This window comes from Mustelus asterias, chromosome 5, assembly GCF_964213995.1.
Source record: "Mustelus asterias chromosome 5, sMusAst1.hap1.1, whole genome shotgun sequence".
NCBI classification, from domain to species: Eukaryota; Metazoa; Chordata; class Chondrichthyes; order Carcharhiniformes; family Triakidae; genus Mustelus; species Mustelus asterias.
In genome coordinates, this window is record NC_135805.1 from 138,013,031 (window position 1) to 138,030,837 (window position 17,807).

General features: G+C 44.5%; 1 protein-coding gene across 1 annotated transcript in view; it reads right to left on the reverse strand.

The window, feature by feature from the left end:
- galnt2 (UDP-N-acetyl-alpha-D-galactosamine:polypeptide N-acetylgalactosaminyltransferase 2) overlaps positions 1-17,807 on the reverse strand; it is a 113,824-nt gene that overhangs the window by 42,881 nt on the left and 53,136 nt on the right. Inside the window, exons 5-9 of the mRNA XM_078213359.1 lie at positions 12,159-12,226; positions 11,996-12,061; positions 11,560-11,681; positions 9,558-9,645; positions 1,698-1,785 (exon numbers count right to left, since the gene is read on the reverse strand). Of these exons, the coding sequence (XP_078069485.1) occupies positions 1,698-1,785; positions 9,558-9,645; positions 11,560-11,681; positions 11,996-12,061; positions 12,159-12,226 (432 nt within the window). The remainder of the gene's footprint in view (positions 1-1,697; positions 1,786-9,557; positions 9,646-11,559; positions 11,682-11,995; positions 12,062-12,158; positions 12,227-17,807) is intronic.

Below are 17,807 nucleotides of genomic sequence, written 5' to 3' on the forward strand. Positions count from 1 at the left end.
CTCTCCCCAGGCCTGCGGTTTTGTTATTTTAAACATAGAATAAAGTTTGTGTTGCCTTTTTGTACTGTACTCATGTCTGCTTGTCTTTCATGCTGGTAGGAAGCGAGAAAACGTCCCCTGACATTAGAGTGGGGGATACGCCAGGTCATGAGGTTATAGATTGTGGTGGTATAAAATTCTGCTGTTGCTGATGGCCCACAGTGCTTCATGGATGCCCAGTTTTGAGCTGCTAGATCTGTTCAAAATCATTTAACATGGTGATAACACCACACAGCACCATGGAGGATGTCCTCAATGTAAAGACAAAACTTTGTTTCCAAAAGGACTGTGTGGTGTGGTCACTCCTATCAATACTGTCATGGACAGATGGATTGGCAACAGGTAGGTTGGTGAGAATGAGGTTAAATAGCTTTTTTCCTTCCCGTTCCCTCACCACCCGCTGCAGATCCACTCACTGCCCCACTCTCTATTTATCTTCCAAGTGGTGTTCAACATAGAGGAGTACTAATTCATCAGTTGAGGGGGCACAGGAGGTGATAGCCAGTAAAAAGTTTTCTTGTCCATGGTTGGCCTGATGTCATGAGTCTTCATGGGGTCCAGAGTCAATACTGAGAACTTCAAGGGCAATTCCCTCCCAACTGTATACCACTGTGCCACCACCTCTGGTGTGTCTGTAATGTTAGTAAAGAGAACTTTACAGAGTTGACAGGTCTAGGTTTGCCACTGCGATTTCCAGTGCCCCAGTCGATGACAAGTGATCTGTCCAGTTTCATTCCTTTATCTAGTCTTTGTAGCGGTTTTGATAAAACTGCCTGGCTTGCCATGCCATTTCCGAGGGCATTTAAGAGTTAATCACATTGCTGTGGGTCTGGGGTCATGTTCAGGCCAGACCACGGAAGGATGGAAGATTTCCTTCCCTAAAGGACATCAGTGGACCAGTTGGGATTTTCCACAATCAACAATAGTTTCGTGGACATTATTACCAAGGCTAGCTTTTAATTACAGATTTATTAATTGAATTAAAGTTCCATCATCTGACGTGGTGGGATCGAAACCGGTGTCCTCAGAGCATTAGCCTGGGCCTCTGGATTATTAGTCTAGTGACATTACCACTTCCAACTCCCCCAGTCGGTCTGTCTGCACTGATGGGAGGGTTTATTTGCATACTCTGAATTACTGCCGTACTGTGTTTTCTGAAAAGAAAACATTATTGGAAGAAATTTGCCTATCAGTCAATCAACCACAAAAAAATCCACAGGAACACATTTGCCTATTATGAAGCATGACAATGAAATGTGGCACAGGAAATATGGTGTGGCACTATTACGTGGCGGCACGGTAGCACAGTGGTTAGCACTGCTGCTTCACAGCTCCAGGGTTCGATTCCTGGCTCGAGTCACTGTCTGTGTGGAGTTTGCACATTCTCCTCGTGTCTGCGTGGGTTTCCTCCGGGTGCTCCGGTTTCCTCCCACAGTCCAAAGATGTGCGGATTAGGTTGATTGGCCAGGTTAAAAATTGCCCCTTAGAATCCTAAAATGCGTAGGTTAGAGGGATTAACGGGTAACTATGTGGGGGTAGGGCCTGGGTGGGATTGTGGTCGGTGCAGACTCGATGGGCCGAATGGCCTCCTTCTGCACTGTAGGGTTTCTATGATTCTATGATATTTATTCAATTATAAAACCCCTGGCTATACATACCTGATAGGGCCAATTGGATTACCCTGGCGAGCTCGTCTTTGTTCTGGAGTCATGTAATCCCATTTAAAGACCAGATTCCAATCAAATCCTGCCAATTAAATCAGACAGATCAGTAGCAAAGGTGCATTGAAAGATCAGAAATACAAAAGATATATTTCAGTGGAAACAGAAAATGCAATGTTTCCAAACCGCCATTTGTGAGAAATTATAACTGAGGTGTTACAGCTATTTTATTTGAAACAATTAAAGAGGCAAATTTTCTTTCTGTTGAAAGGTCATTAACCTCAAACATTAACTCAGTTTCTCTCTCCACAGATGCTGTCGGATTTGCAAAGTGGTTCCTGCATGTTCTGTTTTTGTTCCGGATTTCCAACATCTATTTTGTATTTGATAAATATTCTCTCAGTACAAGTCTTTCAATTATTTGTGTGGCATTCTGTACAGTTATTATTGTCACTGGCTGCTCAGAGTTTTTCCTATTAAATGCTGTACTGAAAAACGTTGAATGAGGTTTCTCTTCTGTTTAGTATGCAAAACGTGCTATGATCAGTGGTTGGTTTTGGTGAAAGATCCTTGCCTCTAACTTTGTGTGTTTTGGACTATTCATGGATCATTGACCTGAGCTCATCCAAACTTTGCTGCCTATATCCTAACTCGCACCAAGTCCCATTTACTCATCATTGCTTTGTTCACTGACCTACACTAGCTCCCAGTCCTGCAACGCCTCAATCTTAAAATTTTCATCCTTGGTGTTTAAAATCGCTCCATGGTTTCACCCCTCACTACCTCAGTATCATGCTCCAGCCCGATCAGCCTCCAAAATCTCTGTGCTCCTTCAATTCTGGCTCCTTGTACTGCCTCAGCTTTCAGCACTCCACCGTTGGCAGTAAGACTTCCCTCCTGAAACCTTTCCTCTCCTCCTTTAAGCTTCTCTCTTTATCCAAGCTTTTAGTCATCTGTCCAACAGGGAAACACTCAGCAGGTCTGGCATCATCTGCCACCTTCTTCAATAAATAATCACATTCCGCTCAAAATATGAACTCTGTTTCTCTCTCCACAGATGCTGCCAGACATGCTGAGAATTTCCAGCACTTCCTGTTTACATTTCAGGTTTCAGTATCCACAGTATTTTGCATTAATTCTAATTGCTCCTTACATTTTTTTTGCAATTTCTGTCTTATTATGTTCTGATACAGGACTGTCAGACATCTTACTAGATTAAAGGTGCTTTATAAATACAAGCTGCAGTCCTATAGCATCCATACACACTGCTGTAACTAATGTACATTAACATTAGAGGATATGAATGAGTTGTCCATCTTCAAATACTTCCCTCATACAAATGATTTGGGCAATGGTGTAATGGACAAACGTTTCAGGTTTGTACTGGTCACCAAAATAAGATGTGGAGATGCCGGCATTGGACTGGGGTGAACACAGTAAGAAGTCTCACAACACCAGGTTAAAGTCCAACAGGTTTATTTGGTAGCAAATACCATAAGCTTTCGGAGCGCTGCTCCTTCGTCAGATGGAGTGGAAATGTGGTCTCAAACAGTGCACAAAATCAAGTTACAGAATACTGATTAGAATGCGAATCCCTACAACCAGCCCGGTCTTAAAGGTACAGACAATGTGGGTGGAGGGAGCATTTAACACAGGTTAAAGAGATGTGTATTGTCTCCAGACAGAACAGCTAGTGAGATTCTGCAAGTCCAGGAGGCAAGCTGTGGGGGTTACTGATAATGTGACATACATCCAACATCCCGGTTTAGGCCGTCCTCATGTGTGCGGAACTTGGCTATCAGTTTCTGCTCAGCGACTCTGCGCTGTCGTGTGTCGTGAAGGCCGCCTTGGAGAACGCTTACCTGAAAAACCAAGGCTGAATGCCCGTAACTGCTGAAGTGCTCCCCCACAGGAAGAGAACAGTCTTGCCTGGTGATTGTCGAGCGGTGTTCATTCATCCGTTGTCGTAGCGTCTGCATGGTTTCCCCAATGTACCATGCCTTGGGACATCCTTTCCTGCAGCGTATCAGGAAGACAATGTTGGCCGAGTTGCAAGAGTAGGTACCGTGTACCTGGTAGATGGTGTTCTCACGTGAGATGATGGCATCCGTGTCGATGATCCGGCACGTCTTGCAGAGGTTGCTGTGGCAGGGTTGTGTGGTGTCGTGGTCACTGTTCTCCTGAAGGCTGGGTAGTTTGCTGCGGACAATGGTCTGTTTGAGGTTGCGCGGTTGTTTGAAGGCAAGAAGTGGGGGTGTGGGGATGGCCTTGGCGAGATGTTCGTCTTCATCAATGACATGTTGAAGGCTCCGGAGGGGATGCCGTAGCTTCTCCGCTCCGGGGAAGTACTGGACGACGAAGGGTACTCTGTCCACCGTGTCCCGTGTTTGTCTGCTGAGGAGGTCGGTGCGGTTTTTCGCTGTGGCGCGTCGGAACTGTTGATTGATGAGTCGAGCGCCATATCCTGTTCTTATGAGGGCATCTTTCAACGTCTGGAGGTGTCTGTTGCGATCCTCCTCATCCGAGGAGATCGGAGGGCTTGTCCGTAGGGGATGGCTTCTTTAACGTGTTTAGGGTGGAAGCTGAAGAAGTGGAGCATCATGAGGTTATCCGTGGGCTTGCGGTACAGTGAGGTGCTGAGGTGACCGTCCTTAATGGAGATGCGTGTGTCCAAGAATGCAACCGATTCTAGAGAGTAGTCCATGGTGAGTCTGATGATGGGATGGAACTTGTTGATGTCATCATATAGTTGTTTCAGTGATTGCTCACCATGACTCCAAAGGAAGAAAATATCATCGATGCATCTAGTGTATATTGCTAGTGTTATTGGGGAGCGTTTAAACTAGATTTGCAGGGGGATGGGAACCAGAGTGCCAGAGCAGATAGTGGAGCAGGGGTAAAAAGACAGGTTAGTTCAAGCAAAATCACAAATGGAAGGGTAGAGTGTGGTGGAAATAATCTTTTGAGGTGTGTCTATTTCAATGCCACGAGTATTGTGGGGAAGGCAGATGAGCTGAAGGCGTGGATAGACACATGGAAATATGACATTATAGCCATTAGTGAAACTTGGCTACAGGAGGGGCAGGACTGGCAGCTCAATGTTCCAGGGTTCCAATGTTTCAGGCGGGATAGAGGCAGAGGGATAAAAGGTGGGGGGGTGGCATTGTTGGTCAGGGAAAATGTTACAGCGGTACTCAGGCAGGATAGATTAGGGAGCTTGTCTACAGAAGCCCTATGGGTGGAGCTGAGAAACAAGAAAGGTATGACCACATTAATGGGGTTGTATTATAGACCACCCAATAGTCAGCGAGAATTGGAGGAGCAAATCAGAGGCGAGACAGCTGACAACTGCAAGAAACATAAAGTTGTGATAGTAGGGGATTTTAATTTTCCACATATAGATTGGGACTCGCATACTGTTAAAGGTTTAGATGGGGTAGAGTTTGTAAAATGTGTTCAGGAGAATTTTCTACATCAGTATATAGAGGTGCCAACTAGAGAGGATGCGATATTGGATCTCCTATTGGGAAATGAGTTGGGGCAGGTGATGGATGTGAGTGTGAGGGAACACTTTGGATCCAGTGATCATAATGCCATTAGTTTCAACCTGATCGTGGATAAGGATAGATCTGGTCCTCGGGTTGAAGTTCTGAATTGGAAAAAGGCCAAATTTGATGAAATGAGAAGGGATCTGGGAAGTGTGGATTGGCACAGGCTGTTCTCTGGTAAGGATGTAAATGGAAAGTGGGAGGCCTTCAAGGGAGAAATTTTGAGAGTGCAGAGTTTGTATGTTCCTGTCAGGATTAAAGGCAAAGTAAATCGGAATAAGGAACCTTAGTTCTCGAGGGAGATTGTAACACTGATTAAGAGGAAGAGAGAGTTGTATGAAATGTACAGGCAGCAAGGAACAGATCAGATGCTCGAGGAGTATAAAAAGTGCAAGAAGCTACTTAAGAGGGAAACCAGGAGGGCTAAAAGAAGACATGAGGTTGCTTTGGCAGACAGAGTGAAGGAAAATCCAAAGAGCTTCTATAGGTATGTTAGGAGCAAAAGGATAGTGAGGGATAAAATTGGTCCTCTTGAAGACCAGAGTGGTAGACTGTGTATGGAACCAAAAGAGATGGGGGAGAAACTAAATGGTTTTTTTGCATCCGTATTTACTGAGGAAACGGGCATGGAGTCTACGGAAATAGGGCAAACAGGTAGGGAGGTCATGGAACCTTTACAGATTAAAGGGGAGGAGGTGCTCGCTGTCTTGAGGCAAATCAGAGTGGATAAATCCCCAGGAACGGACAGGGTATTCCCACGGACCTTGAGGGAAGCTAGTGTTGAACTTGCAGGGGCCCTGGCAGACATATTTAAAATGTCAGTATTCACGGGGGAGGTGCCGGATGATTGGAGGGTGGCTCATGTTGTTCCGTTGTTTAAAAAAGGTTCCAAAGGAAATCCGGGAAATTATAGGCCAGTAAGTTTGACGTCGGTGGTGGGCAAGTTATTGGAAGGTGTGATAAGGGATAGGATCTACAAATATTTGGATAGACAGGGACTTATTAGGGAGAGTCAACATGGCTTTGTGCGTGGTAGGTCATGTTTGACCAATCTATTAGAGTTTTTCGAGGAGGTTACCAGGAAAGTGGATGAAGGGAAGGCGGTGGATGTTGTCTACCTGGATTTCAGCAAGGCCTTTGACAAGGTCCCTCATGGAAGGTTAGTTAGGAAGGTTCAGTCGCTAGGTATACATGGGGAGGTAGTAACTTGGATTAGACACTGGCTCAATGGAAGAAGCCAGAGAGTGGTTCTGGAGGATTGCTTCTCTGAGTGGAGGCCTGTGACTAGTGGTGTGCCGCAGGGATCGGTGTTGGGTCCATTGTTGTTTGTCATCTATATCAATGATCTGGATGATAATGTGGTCAATTGGATCAGCAAGTTTGCTGATGATACAAAGATTGGAGGTGTCGTGGACAGTGAGGAAGGTTTTCAAAGCTTGCAGAGGGATTTGGACCAACTAGAAAAATGGGCTCAAAAATGGCAAATGGAATTTAACGCAGACAAGTGTGAGATATTGCACTTTGGAAGGACAAACCAAAGTAGAACGTACAGGGTAAATGGTAGGACTCTGAAGAGTGCAGTTGAACAGAGGGATCTGGGAATACAGGTACAGAATTCCCTAAAAGTGACGTCACAGGTGGATAGGGTCGTAAAGAGTGCCTTTGGTACATTGGCCTTTATAAATCGGAGTATCGAGTATAAAAGTTGGAGTGTTATGGTAAGGTTATATAAGGCATTGGTGAGGCCGAATTTGGAGTATTGTGTACAGTTTTGGTCACCTAGTTACAGGAAGGATGTAAATAAGGTTGAAAGAGTGCAGAGAAGGTTCACAAGGATGTTGCCGGGACTTGAGAAGCTGAGTTACAGAGAGAGATTGAATAGGTTGGGACTTTATTCCCTGGAGCGTAGAAGATTGAGGGGAGATTTGATAGAGGTGTATAAGATTTTGATGGGTATAGATAGAGTGAATGCAAGCAGGCTTTTTCCGCTGAGGCTAGGGGAGAAAAAAACCAGAGGGCATGGGTTAAGGGTGAAAGGAGAAAAGTTTAAAGGGAATATTAGGGGGGGCTTCTTCACGCAGAGAGTGGTGGGAGTGTGGAATGAGCTGCCGGATAAAGTGGTAAATGCGGGGTCACTTTTAACATTTAAGAAAAACTTGGACGGGTTCATGGATGAGAGGGGTGTGGAGGGATATGGTCCAAGTGCAGGTCAGTGGGACTAGGCAAAGAAATGGTTCGGCACAGACAAGAAGGGCCAAAAGGCCTGTTTCTGAGCTGTAATTTTCTATGGTTCTATAGCATCGGTTGAAGGTCCTGTGCGGTGAAGAAGTCTTGTTCGAACCTGTGCATGAAGATGTTGGCACATTGAGGTGCGAATTTGGTCCCCATGGCTGTTCCGTGTGTCTGGATGAAGAACTGGTTGTTGAAGGTGAAGACATTGTGGTCCAGGATGAAGCGGATGAGTTGTAAAATTGCATCTGGAAACTGGCAGTTGACGGCATTGAGTACTGAGGCCGTTGCAGCAATGCCATCATCATGGGGGATGCTGGTGTAGAGTGCCGAGACATCCATTGTGACGAGGAGTGCTCCTGGTTCAACTGCTCCATATGGGCTGAGTTTCTGTAGGAAGTCCGTAGTGTCGCGACAAAAGCTGGGGATTCTTTGTACAATGGGTTTCAAGATGCCCTCGACATAGCCGGAGAGGTTCTCGCACAGGGTTCCATTGCCTGAAACGATGGGACGGCCAGGTGTGTTTGCCTTGTGTATCTTTGGGAGGCAGTAGAGATCTCCAACGCGTGGAGTACGTGGGATGAGAGCACGGAGGGTGTCTTGAAGGTCCGGATCAAAGGTTTTGATCAGAGTGTTGAGTTGATGGGTGTGTTCTTTGGTCGGATCTGTGGGTAACTGTCTGTAGTGTTCCTCGTTGTTCAGTTGTCGGAACACTTCTTTGCAGTAATCCGTTCTGTTCAGTATGACGATGACCCCTCCTTTGTCTGCTGGTTTGATGACAATGTTGCGGTTGGTCTTGAGAGCGTGGATGGCGTTGCGTTGTGCTTGGGTGATGTTCGGTGCTGTCTTGTGAGTGCGGCTGATGAATTTGGTGTTGACACACCTCCTGATGGCTTGGGCATACATGTCAAGTCGAGGCAGCGGCCTTCCGGAGGAGTCCAATTCGACTCTTTCCTCTTCGGTTGCACTGCAGATCTCTGTCTGCTGTTCCGGTTCATTGGCTGTCTAATTGTGTTCGCTGTTTGCCTCTTGGGGTTTGTGGAAGAACTCCCGCAGCCTCATTCGCCTGATAAATTCCTCTGTGTCCGCTGCGAGACTGATGGGGTCTATTTTGGTAGTGGGGCAAAAGTTGAGCCCTCAGCTGAGAACTTCGATTTCATCTGGCTGAAGTGTGTAGTCCGATAAGTTGACAATGGACTTTCCTGCAGTGGTACTGTTTTCTACTGTGGTACCGGGGGAGGCTTGGTTGCTGCTGGTGGTGATGCTGAGTTTCTCAAGTTTCCTGTTCTTGGTGTGCATGTAGATGGTGCAGTTCCTTTGTCTCGACTGCTTGGCAGAGTTTCGCAGCTGGTCTGCGTCTCGAGCGCAAGTTGAGAATATGGATTCGATCTTGGTTTCCAGGCTGCGGCGTTTGCTGTAGAGCTGGTGTATGAGGTGTTTGAGGAGTGTGAGAGAGGTGCGACGGCAAAAAATTGCAGAATCTCACTAGCTGTTCTGTCTGGAGACAATACACATCTCTTTAACCTGTGTTTAATGCTCCCTCCACCCACATTGTCTGTACCTTTAAGACCTGGCTGGCTGTAGGGATTCGCATTCTAATCAGTATTCTGTAACTTGATTTTGTGCACTGTTTGAGAGCACATTGCCACTCCATCTGATGAAGGAGCAGCGCTCCGAAAGCTTATGGTATTTGCTACCAAATAAACCTGTTGGACTTTAACCTGGTGTTGTGAGACTTCTTACTGTGCTCACCAAAATAAGAAGCAGAGGAAACAGTATACAATGCAGCCAAGCTCTGAAGTAGAGAGTTATCGCCACGGACCTGCACCTGAGCCCCGATGACTTGCGAGCCCAATGGTAGGTGCTACGAAAGTAGAACTAAATCCTGACCATTAACTCTGTTTCCCTCTGCAGATACTGACTGACCTCCTGAGTAATTCCAGCCATTCCTATTTTCACTTTAAAAGGACAAGATTGTCCGACTTTTCTAAAACTGCTGTTCAAATGACAAGTGGGTATAAGAAACAATTTTGTTTGCTTGGTGTATGACTGTCACCCAGATCTTTAACATTGTACATACCGCCTTTTAGATCAGCAGACGCCCCCACGTACTGGAAGTTGTCCATGTTGATTACATCAATTATTGGAGAAACAACTCTAGTTTTATCCTGTAAAGAAAAAACAAAATGCATACATAGCAAATATTATTTTCCTGGATGAGAAGAAATTATTAAAGGATTCACATTTACATAGTGTATTTTATAACCTCATGATATTCAAGATTCTGGAGGTGCAAAGAAGTTTAGACAGAACATTCTGGAGTTCGTATTTGAATTTGTAAGTTAAGATGCAAATTTTAAAGTTGAAGTGTTGGCATACCAATTACTGCTGCATAAACTTGCACCTATCACCTATCCACACAATTGCGCCAGTCTGCCTGTAGTTCATTGCCAAATACCCAATTTTTGCATCATCAGCAAATTCTGATACTATGCCCTCTACATTAAATACAAACCAAAGTGACCTCTAGTTACAAAGAAGAGCTACCAAGTTTTTTGTCTGGGCTTTCATGAGATGTGAACATCACTGGCAAGGCCCTCATTTGTTACCCAACCCTAACTGCCCTTGAACTCGGTGTCTTGCTAAGCTATTTAGGAGGTCAACCACATCTGGAGTCACATGTTGGCCAAACCAGCTAAGGATGGCAGATTTCCTTCCCTAAAAGATAGGTCAGCTTTACGACAAATCAGTTATAGCTTAATGGCACTAGTATTGAGGTTAGTTTACAATTACAGACTTTTCTTATTAATCAATTGCCAGGGGCAGCTCGATGGCACAGTGGTTAACACTGCTGCCTCACAGCATCAGGGACCTGGGTTCGATTCCCGGCTTGGGTCACTTTCTCCGTGGAATTTGCACGTTCTCCCTGTGTCTGCGTGGGTTTCCTCCAGATGCTCCGGTTTCCCCCCACAGTCCAAAAGACGTGCTGGTTAGGTGCATTGGCCATGCTAAATTCTCCCTCAGTGTACCCGGGAGCGCTGGAGTGTGGCGACTAGGGAATTTTCACAGTAACTTCACTGCAGTGTTAATGTAAGCCTACTTATGACTAATAAATAAACTTTAACTTTTGAATTAATTAATGTAATTCAAATTCCACAGCTGCCATGGTGAGATTTGAATCCGGGTCCTGGGCCTCTGGATTTCCAGTCCACTGGCATTGCCATTACGTCACCATCTCCTCAAGGTTGATCCCAGAATAAAGAGAATGAGAAAAATGTGATTATTCTACATCATTCCCCTTAATAACAGATGCATGTACAGTTTAAAGTTTATATTTCAGTGTCACAGGCAGGCTCACATTAACACTGCAATGCAGTTACTGTGAAAATCCCCCAGTCGCCATACACCGGTGCCTTTTGGGTATACTGAGGGAGAATTTAGCATGGCCAATGCACCTAACCAGCATATCTTTCAGACTGTGGGAGGAAACCGGAGTACCCAGAAGAAATCTACACAGACATGGGGAGAACGTGCAGACTCCACACAGTGACCTAAGCAAGGAATTGAACGCGGGTCCCTGACGCTCTGAGGCATCAGTGCTAACCACTGTGCCACTGTGCTGCCTGCATGCTAGAACTGTGCAAGATTTGGGCAAATTGGATCCAAATAAGCTTTTCTTCCATGTACAGAATTTAATTACAAGGGGTCATATTCAGAAGAAAACAGGAAATTCAGAATTTCTTTTTAAAATTAAGATGGTTTAAGTATGTGGGACAGATTACTGGCACAAGTGGTGGAGCAAGGAACCTCAGCCAGATGGACTGTAGTTCGTCCTCCTGCCTGAAACCTTTTCTCCAATCCAAATAACAGTCATTAACCCTTTCCTAACTATCATCCTGCTTTCTTTTGTTGTTGCTATATTTCACTAATAGCAGATATCTGAATCTTTCTGAGAAGCCTCTTGTGTCTTATTGAACAATTCGTTAAGATCCATACGCACAATATCAACTGAGTTCCACGTAAAGTAAGTCATCTGAGTCAGCTAATAACTCACACATGGTCTCCCAAAATGACTTACTTACCTCAACCACCCTCTCCAGGAGGGGTTCCAGCCAGTGTTCATTGCATTCACAATGGCTATCAAGAAATGTAAGGATGTTTGCTTGTGCTGCATCGGCTCCCCTGACACGTGAACGCATTAGCCCTGTGCGGTTAAGGAAAGAAAAGACCATTCGTAAGACTCTGTTAAAGAAGTCAAAAGAAGAAACACCAAAATAGTACAATCTCACACATAGAAACAGAAACGCTGGAAAATCTCAGCAGGTCTGACAGCATCTGTGGAGAGAGAATGGAGTCAACGCTTCGAAGGGTCATCCAGACTCAAAACGTTGGCTCTATTCTCTCTTCACAGATGCTGTCAGACCTGCTGAGATTTTCCGGCATTTTCTGTTTTGGTTTCAGATTCCAGTATCCGCAGTATTTTGTCTTCATCTTAGCACAATCTCTCCCTTGACTCACCTTCACGTCTGTTGTTTCGAAGAATTCGGACCTTCTCAATCTTTGACAGCAAAGTGCCATCTTCAGCTGAAAGTGGAAATTCAGATTGATTTTAAACAAAATTTATTTAATTTATTTAAAAGGACCACCTTAGCAATGAAGAGGTGAAACAAATCCGACTTACGATTGTCACTATAATCATCGACCAAAATGATTTCTTTGATTAGATGCGGTGGACTCTTTCGAAGCACACTGTGAAAAGAAAATCAGAATTATAGTGAATTAGGAAATTACAGTCAAAGGGGAAAAAAAATTACCAGTTTGCAGTGAACATTCTTGCTGCTGTATTGAAGTACAGAATTTTGTTGCCTTGGGTTTTCATGACTTTATTTTCAACACAGATTTAACTCAACAACTTGGTATGTGGAGGGAGTTTACGTAGAAACAGAGCTCAGGGAATGCTCCAGTGGAAAATAGTTTCTGACACATTTGTTATTTTAAGCAAAAAGGATAGGAACAGAAGCTGACCCTTCAATCCCTTGAGCCTCATTTACTTTCCGATAAGATCATGGTTGATCTGTATCTCAACTTTTCCTACCTTCCTTAGTTTTGCAGCTCTTAATATATTTGCCTATGTTACAATCCCCTCGGAGAGCGAGAGTTTAAAAAAGATTTGAATTCCAGTGACTGATTGAAGAGATCGCAACATAACATTTCAAGTTTTAAGACTTCTAATGTAATAAACAAATTAAGAGCAACATTGACTAACATTATTTTTGAAGGCAACTTCTACCTCAAACTACAGAAAAGATCCCCATGTAAATTTTAACACAAGAAATAGGAGTTGGAGTAGACATATCGCCTGTCGAGCTTGTTCCACCACTCAATACAATCATAGCTGATCTAGGCCTTCAACTCCACTTTGTGTGTCCCTTAATTCCCTGAGATGCCAAAGATCTGTCTATCCCAGCCTTAAATGGATTCAACAATGGTGCATCCAAAACCTTCTGGGATAGAGCATTCCAAAGATTTGAGTGAAATAATTTCTCCTCATCTCAGTTCTAAATAATTGACCCCTTATCTTGAGACAGTGCCCCAGTATTTTAGATCCCCCCAAGCAATGGAAAGAATTTCTCAATGTCGACTATATCAAGCTCTTTCAGAAACTTGTACGTTTCAGTGAGATCACGTCTTATTCTTCTAAACTCCAGAGTGTCACGATCCCAGCTGATGTTACTACTGGACAAGTCCAGTCCCACAGTGGACACCTGCTCGATAGATCCTAATTTTTATTTTTTTGTTTAAAAACCTGGATGAACAGAGTCACAGGACTGTCGATTAACTTTTAACAAAAGAATGAAATAATATTTATTAAACAAGAACAGATTAAACACAATACACCCCTTTACCCCAGCTATTATTTTAGATATACACTATTGATAAGGATAACACAAGTCACAAAATTTTATACTTTAATGTTCTCAGTAAGTACACAGTCCATGCTCAGAAACACCACACTCTGAAACCAAGTGACAGATGCCACCCAAAACAACTCCTGTTGATTTCTTAACAAATCCCCCACACTTTAAGCCACCTGGTCTCACTGGAACTCTGGGTTTCACACGATGTTTTCAAAACTCCGCTCTGGAAGAACACACGTTGAAATCTTCTCCCACACAAGGCTCTCTCAGATGCTTTCATGAAGGATTCCCATCCAGAATTTTTACCTTTCCCGGCAGTGTTCCTCTTCCCTGTGCATTCAAGCTTCCACACAATTTCTCAGGTACCCAGCCATGCCAACAGAACACCACTGCTTCACAGGCTGTATTAAAGTTCACCAACCTAAGGATTACTTCAGATATCTGGCTTCTCACAGCCAACTTCTCAAGGTCTACACTTTGCAGTTCTGTCTCTAACTGGAAGTCTCTCTCTGTCCCTCTTTAACTTCAGTGAATAATACCGTGCTCAGATTCTGATTCTTTGTCCCGTTGTCTTCAGTCTTGCTTGGACTTTCCTTTTTTAGTTTCCATGGTTTTGAAACTTTCAGTTCTTTAGCCTCCGGGACTTATTTTCTGCATCCCTGTATTGCCTTGCCTGTGCTGGCAGTTTCTGTGGAAAGCTACTTGGTTGCCTGGTTCCAGATTGAACTGGAAAAGTTTCAGCTTTTCAACGTGAGCCTCTGATTGCTAAGCAACAGCTTGGCTTCTTTTAAAGTCTGTAATTGCTTTTACATCATAAAACTGCAACTATAATACAGGAAAAGTTTAAAGTGAAATTAAACTGTAGACTTACAAGTACCTATGTTTAACATGAAGCTAAACCAAAGTTTTAACCCTTACCACATACAAATAGGAAAACATAAATTGAGCTTATATTCCTAATATAAAGTATTTAAACTGTCTCCATTTCCTAACAAGAGAGTATGACCAATTTACTCAACCTCTCATCATAGGAGAAGCCTTTCATCCAGCGGCACTGTTGTGAACCTTCGCTGTACTGCCTCCAATACCCGTATACATTTCCTTAAGTGTGGAGACCAATGCTGCAGACAGTACTCCAGATATAGGGCCCGATTTTACCAATCGGAGCCTAAGGGCGGGATCCGGGCGTAATACGGATCTGAGCCCGGAATCCTTTTGCAGCGCGCCCATACGCATTTTGCCGTAATATTCTAGAACATGGATGGGGATATACATTTTGAAATATTATCCCAGATTTTTGACTGTCAGGTTTTTAGTCCCTGCGATTATAACTTTGACATTATCTTCCGAAGGGGATTCCTCTAATTCTGGGCAATGTTCAGATGAAAACAAGATGACAAAGGATCTAAGGCTGCTCCAGAGGCAGAGTAGCTGCACCCAACGTTGCCCATGCAAATCACATTCATAAGTAGGGGCACATCTGCCATGGAATGTGAGAGAAGAGTTGCCAATACAAGCTTCTTTTCACTATGGTTGGTTTCCCAGATGTAGTAATCTCCTTGAATCTTATTTCCAACCAAGTTCCACCATGGGGACAATTCTGCCAAGTTCACCACAGGACTCTGAACATTTGAGCATCAACAATCCAGTTACAGACACCCCATGCCCCCAGTCACAGCCACCCCCCCCCCCCCCATGCCCCCCAGCCCCTCCAGCCACATGCAGCACACAGTCACAACCCCTGGTAACATTGGAAGGCTGCAGCAGTGCTATCTGCACTGTGTGCACATCTTCAGCCTGAAGTGAGCTGCAGTGCTAGGATCCAGCTGCACTGCAGGACACGAGGTCCGTGCTGCCACACAGACATCGGAGTTCGTGCACAGCAACAGCCCTCCCTCCCCCACACACACTCGCAGAGATGCCACGGACCCGGGACAGCGGAATGGCCGTGACTCAAGACACACGTAAGTACCGGGGAGCCTCTGAACGCAACGCACCTACCTCCTCGCCAACCCTCACTGAGGAAGCGCCGGCTTCCGACTTTTATTTACCAGGTCGTTAAAAACGATTACGCGGATTGGGCCGCATGGTGGTAAAGTGGGATTTGGTGGTAGAGTTGGGTGCGCGCTTCATTAAGTCGATTTAAATGCATGCAAATGAATTTAAATCGGCGGGCCACCCGATCCAGGCGCGGAGCCGCGCTCTGCTAGGAATCGGGTGCGCACCGCGTTAAAGGCCCGACGCCCAACTTTACCGCGATTTCGGACCCGTTAAATCGGGCCCATAGTCTCATCTATACGATGATAGCAAAACTTTTCCAAACCCCTTACTCTCATTCTATTTTTCCCTTTTTAATAACATTTTGGTAGCCATTTACTGGTTTATAAAACACTCCCAATCCTCAGACTTGTTACTGTTCTCTGCAAGATTGTAGTACTGTGAGCAATTTTGGGCCCCACACCTCAGGAAGGACATACTGGCACTGGAGCGGGTCCAGCGGAGATTCACACGGATGATCCCAGGAATGGTAGGCCTGGCATACGATGAACGTCTGAGGATTGTGGGATTATATTCATTGGAGTTTAGGAGGTTGAGGGGAGATCTGATAGAAACTTACAAGATAATGAACGGCTTAGATAGGATGGACGTAGGGAAGTTGTTTCCATTAACAGGGGAGACTAGGACGCGGGGGCACAGCCTTAGAATAAAAGGGAGTCACTTTAGAACAGAGATGAGGAGAAATTTCTTCAGCCAGAGAGTGGTGGGTCTGTGGAATTCATTGCCACAGAGGGCTGTGGAGGCCGAGACGTTGAGCGTCTTCAAGACAGAAATTGATAAATTCTTGATTTCTCGAGGAATTAAGGGCTATGGGGAGAGAGCGGGTAAATGGAGTTGAAATCAACCATGATTGAATGGTGGAGTGGACTCGATGGGCCGAATGGCCTTACTTCCGCTCCTATGTCTTATGGTCTTATGGTCTAAGCCTCTTTTAATCTCACATTATCTTTAATTTCCTGAGTGAGCCATGGATGGATCTTCCTTGCTGAGTTTTTGTTTTTCTATGCGTTGTATTTTTGTTCAATGTTTTGGATTGTTTCTTTAATTAGTAGTTCAGGACTTGAGTAGTGCTAAAAAAAACATATTATCAAAGCTTTTTGTCTTGCACTCTTGGGGGAACAACAATTGTCTTTGCAGACAAAAAGGAACATGTCCATACATTGACAGGGATTAGGGATAAGGCATTCCTCAGTTCAGTGCCCATTTTATCTGCAGTGACCTTATTCACTGATGTATAATTTTTCCTAAATTCTGTCCCTTCCTGCCCCATTCTGCTTATCTTTACCCACAGCGTCATACTATTCTGATGCCATATCCTCTCTTCCCATTTCCAAATGCTAGAAATCTTTTGGATTTTTAAACCTCCTTTCACCGTACCATGCCCTCCATTTATTACTCTGAAGCTTTGTCCACTGCGCTAGTTATATAATTGGCCGGGACATTAATCCCAGCCCAGATTAACTGAAGCCCATCTCAAGCGAATAGCTCACTCTTCCCTGAGTACTGATGCCATTGCCTCATGAATCAGTGCCCCTTTTTTCCACGAAACCTTTTGAGTCATACATTTAATTCTCTAATCTCCTTAACATAGAAATTCGGAGCATGAGTAGGTTATTCAGCCTTTTTAGCCTGCTCTGCTATTCAATTCCTTCATTCTCCTCATACCCCTTGATGCTAATACAATCTAAACAAAATCTCTTTCTTGAATACATTCAGTTACTTGGCTTCCACAGCTTTCTGTGGTAGAGAATTCCACAAGTTCATTACCCTTTGAATGAAGAAATGGTTTTGGAATATGTGGAGTGTCCTCCACAGGAAAGGCAGAACCTCGAGTTGCAGGAAGGCATGGGAGAGAAAAGAAGAGCAAGGCGACAAAGGAGGCCATACCCTCAAAGTAGGATCTACCACTGCAAACAGAGTTACCTGGACATGACTGGGAGGCAGTGCACAGATGATTGTGACTGTCCAGGCAGTTGATCACAGACATCTGTCACCTCACTGCCGACGATTTCACACCTTGTAGCATTAGTGTTATGTCCTGTCAGTAGTCACCAAGTTACTGATGCTTTGATTCTGTCTTAAGGGTCAACTGCAGACCGTTGTGGCAGCCTGCAAGCAGCTGCATGCCATTGCATTTTGCAGGTCCTCTTTGCCAGGGCTAGACAATACATTAATTTCACAACAGAAGTGACCAAGAGCATTGGGCTTTGCCAACATCACTGAATGCCGCCAGGTGGCAGGAATCATGTAGTATATTGATGTGGCCATCAAGGCAACAAGTGATTTGCCACAAACATTCATCAAGAGGTCAGGGTGATTCAGGGCTTCCACTCCCTGAATATTTAACTTGTCTC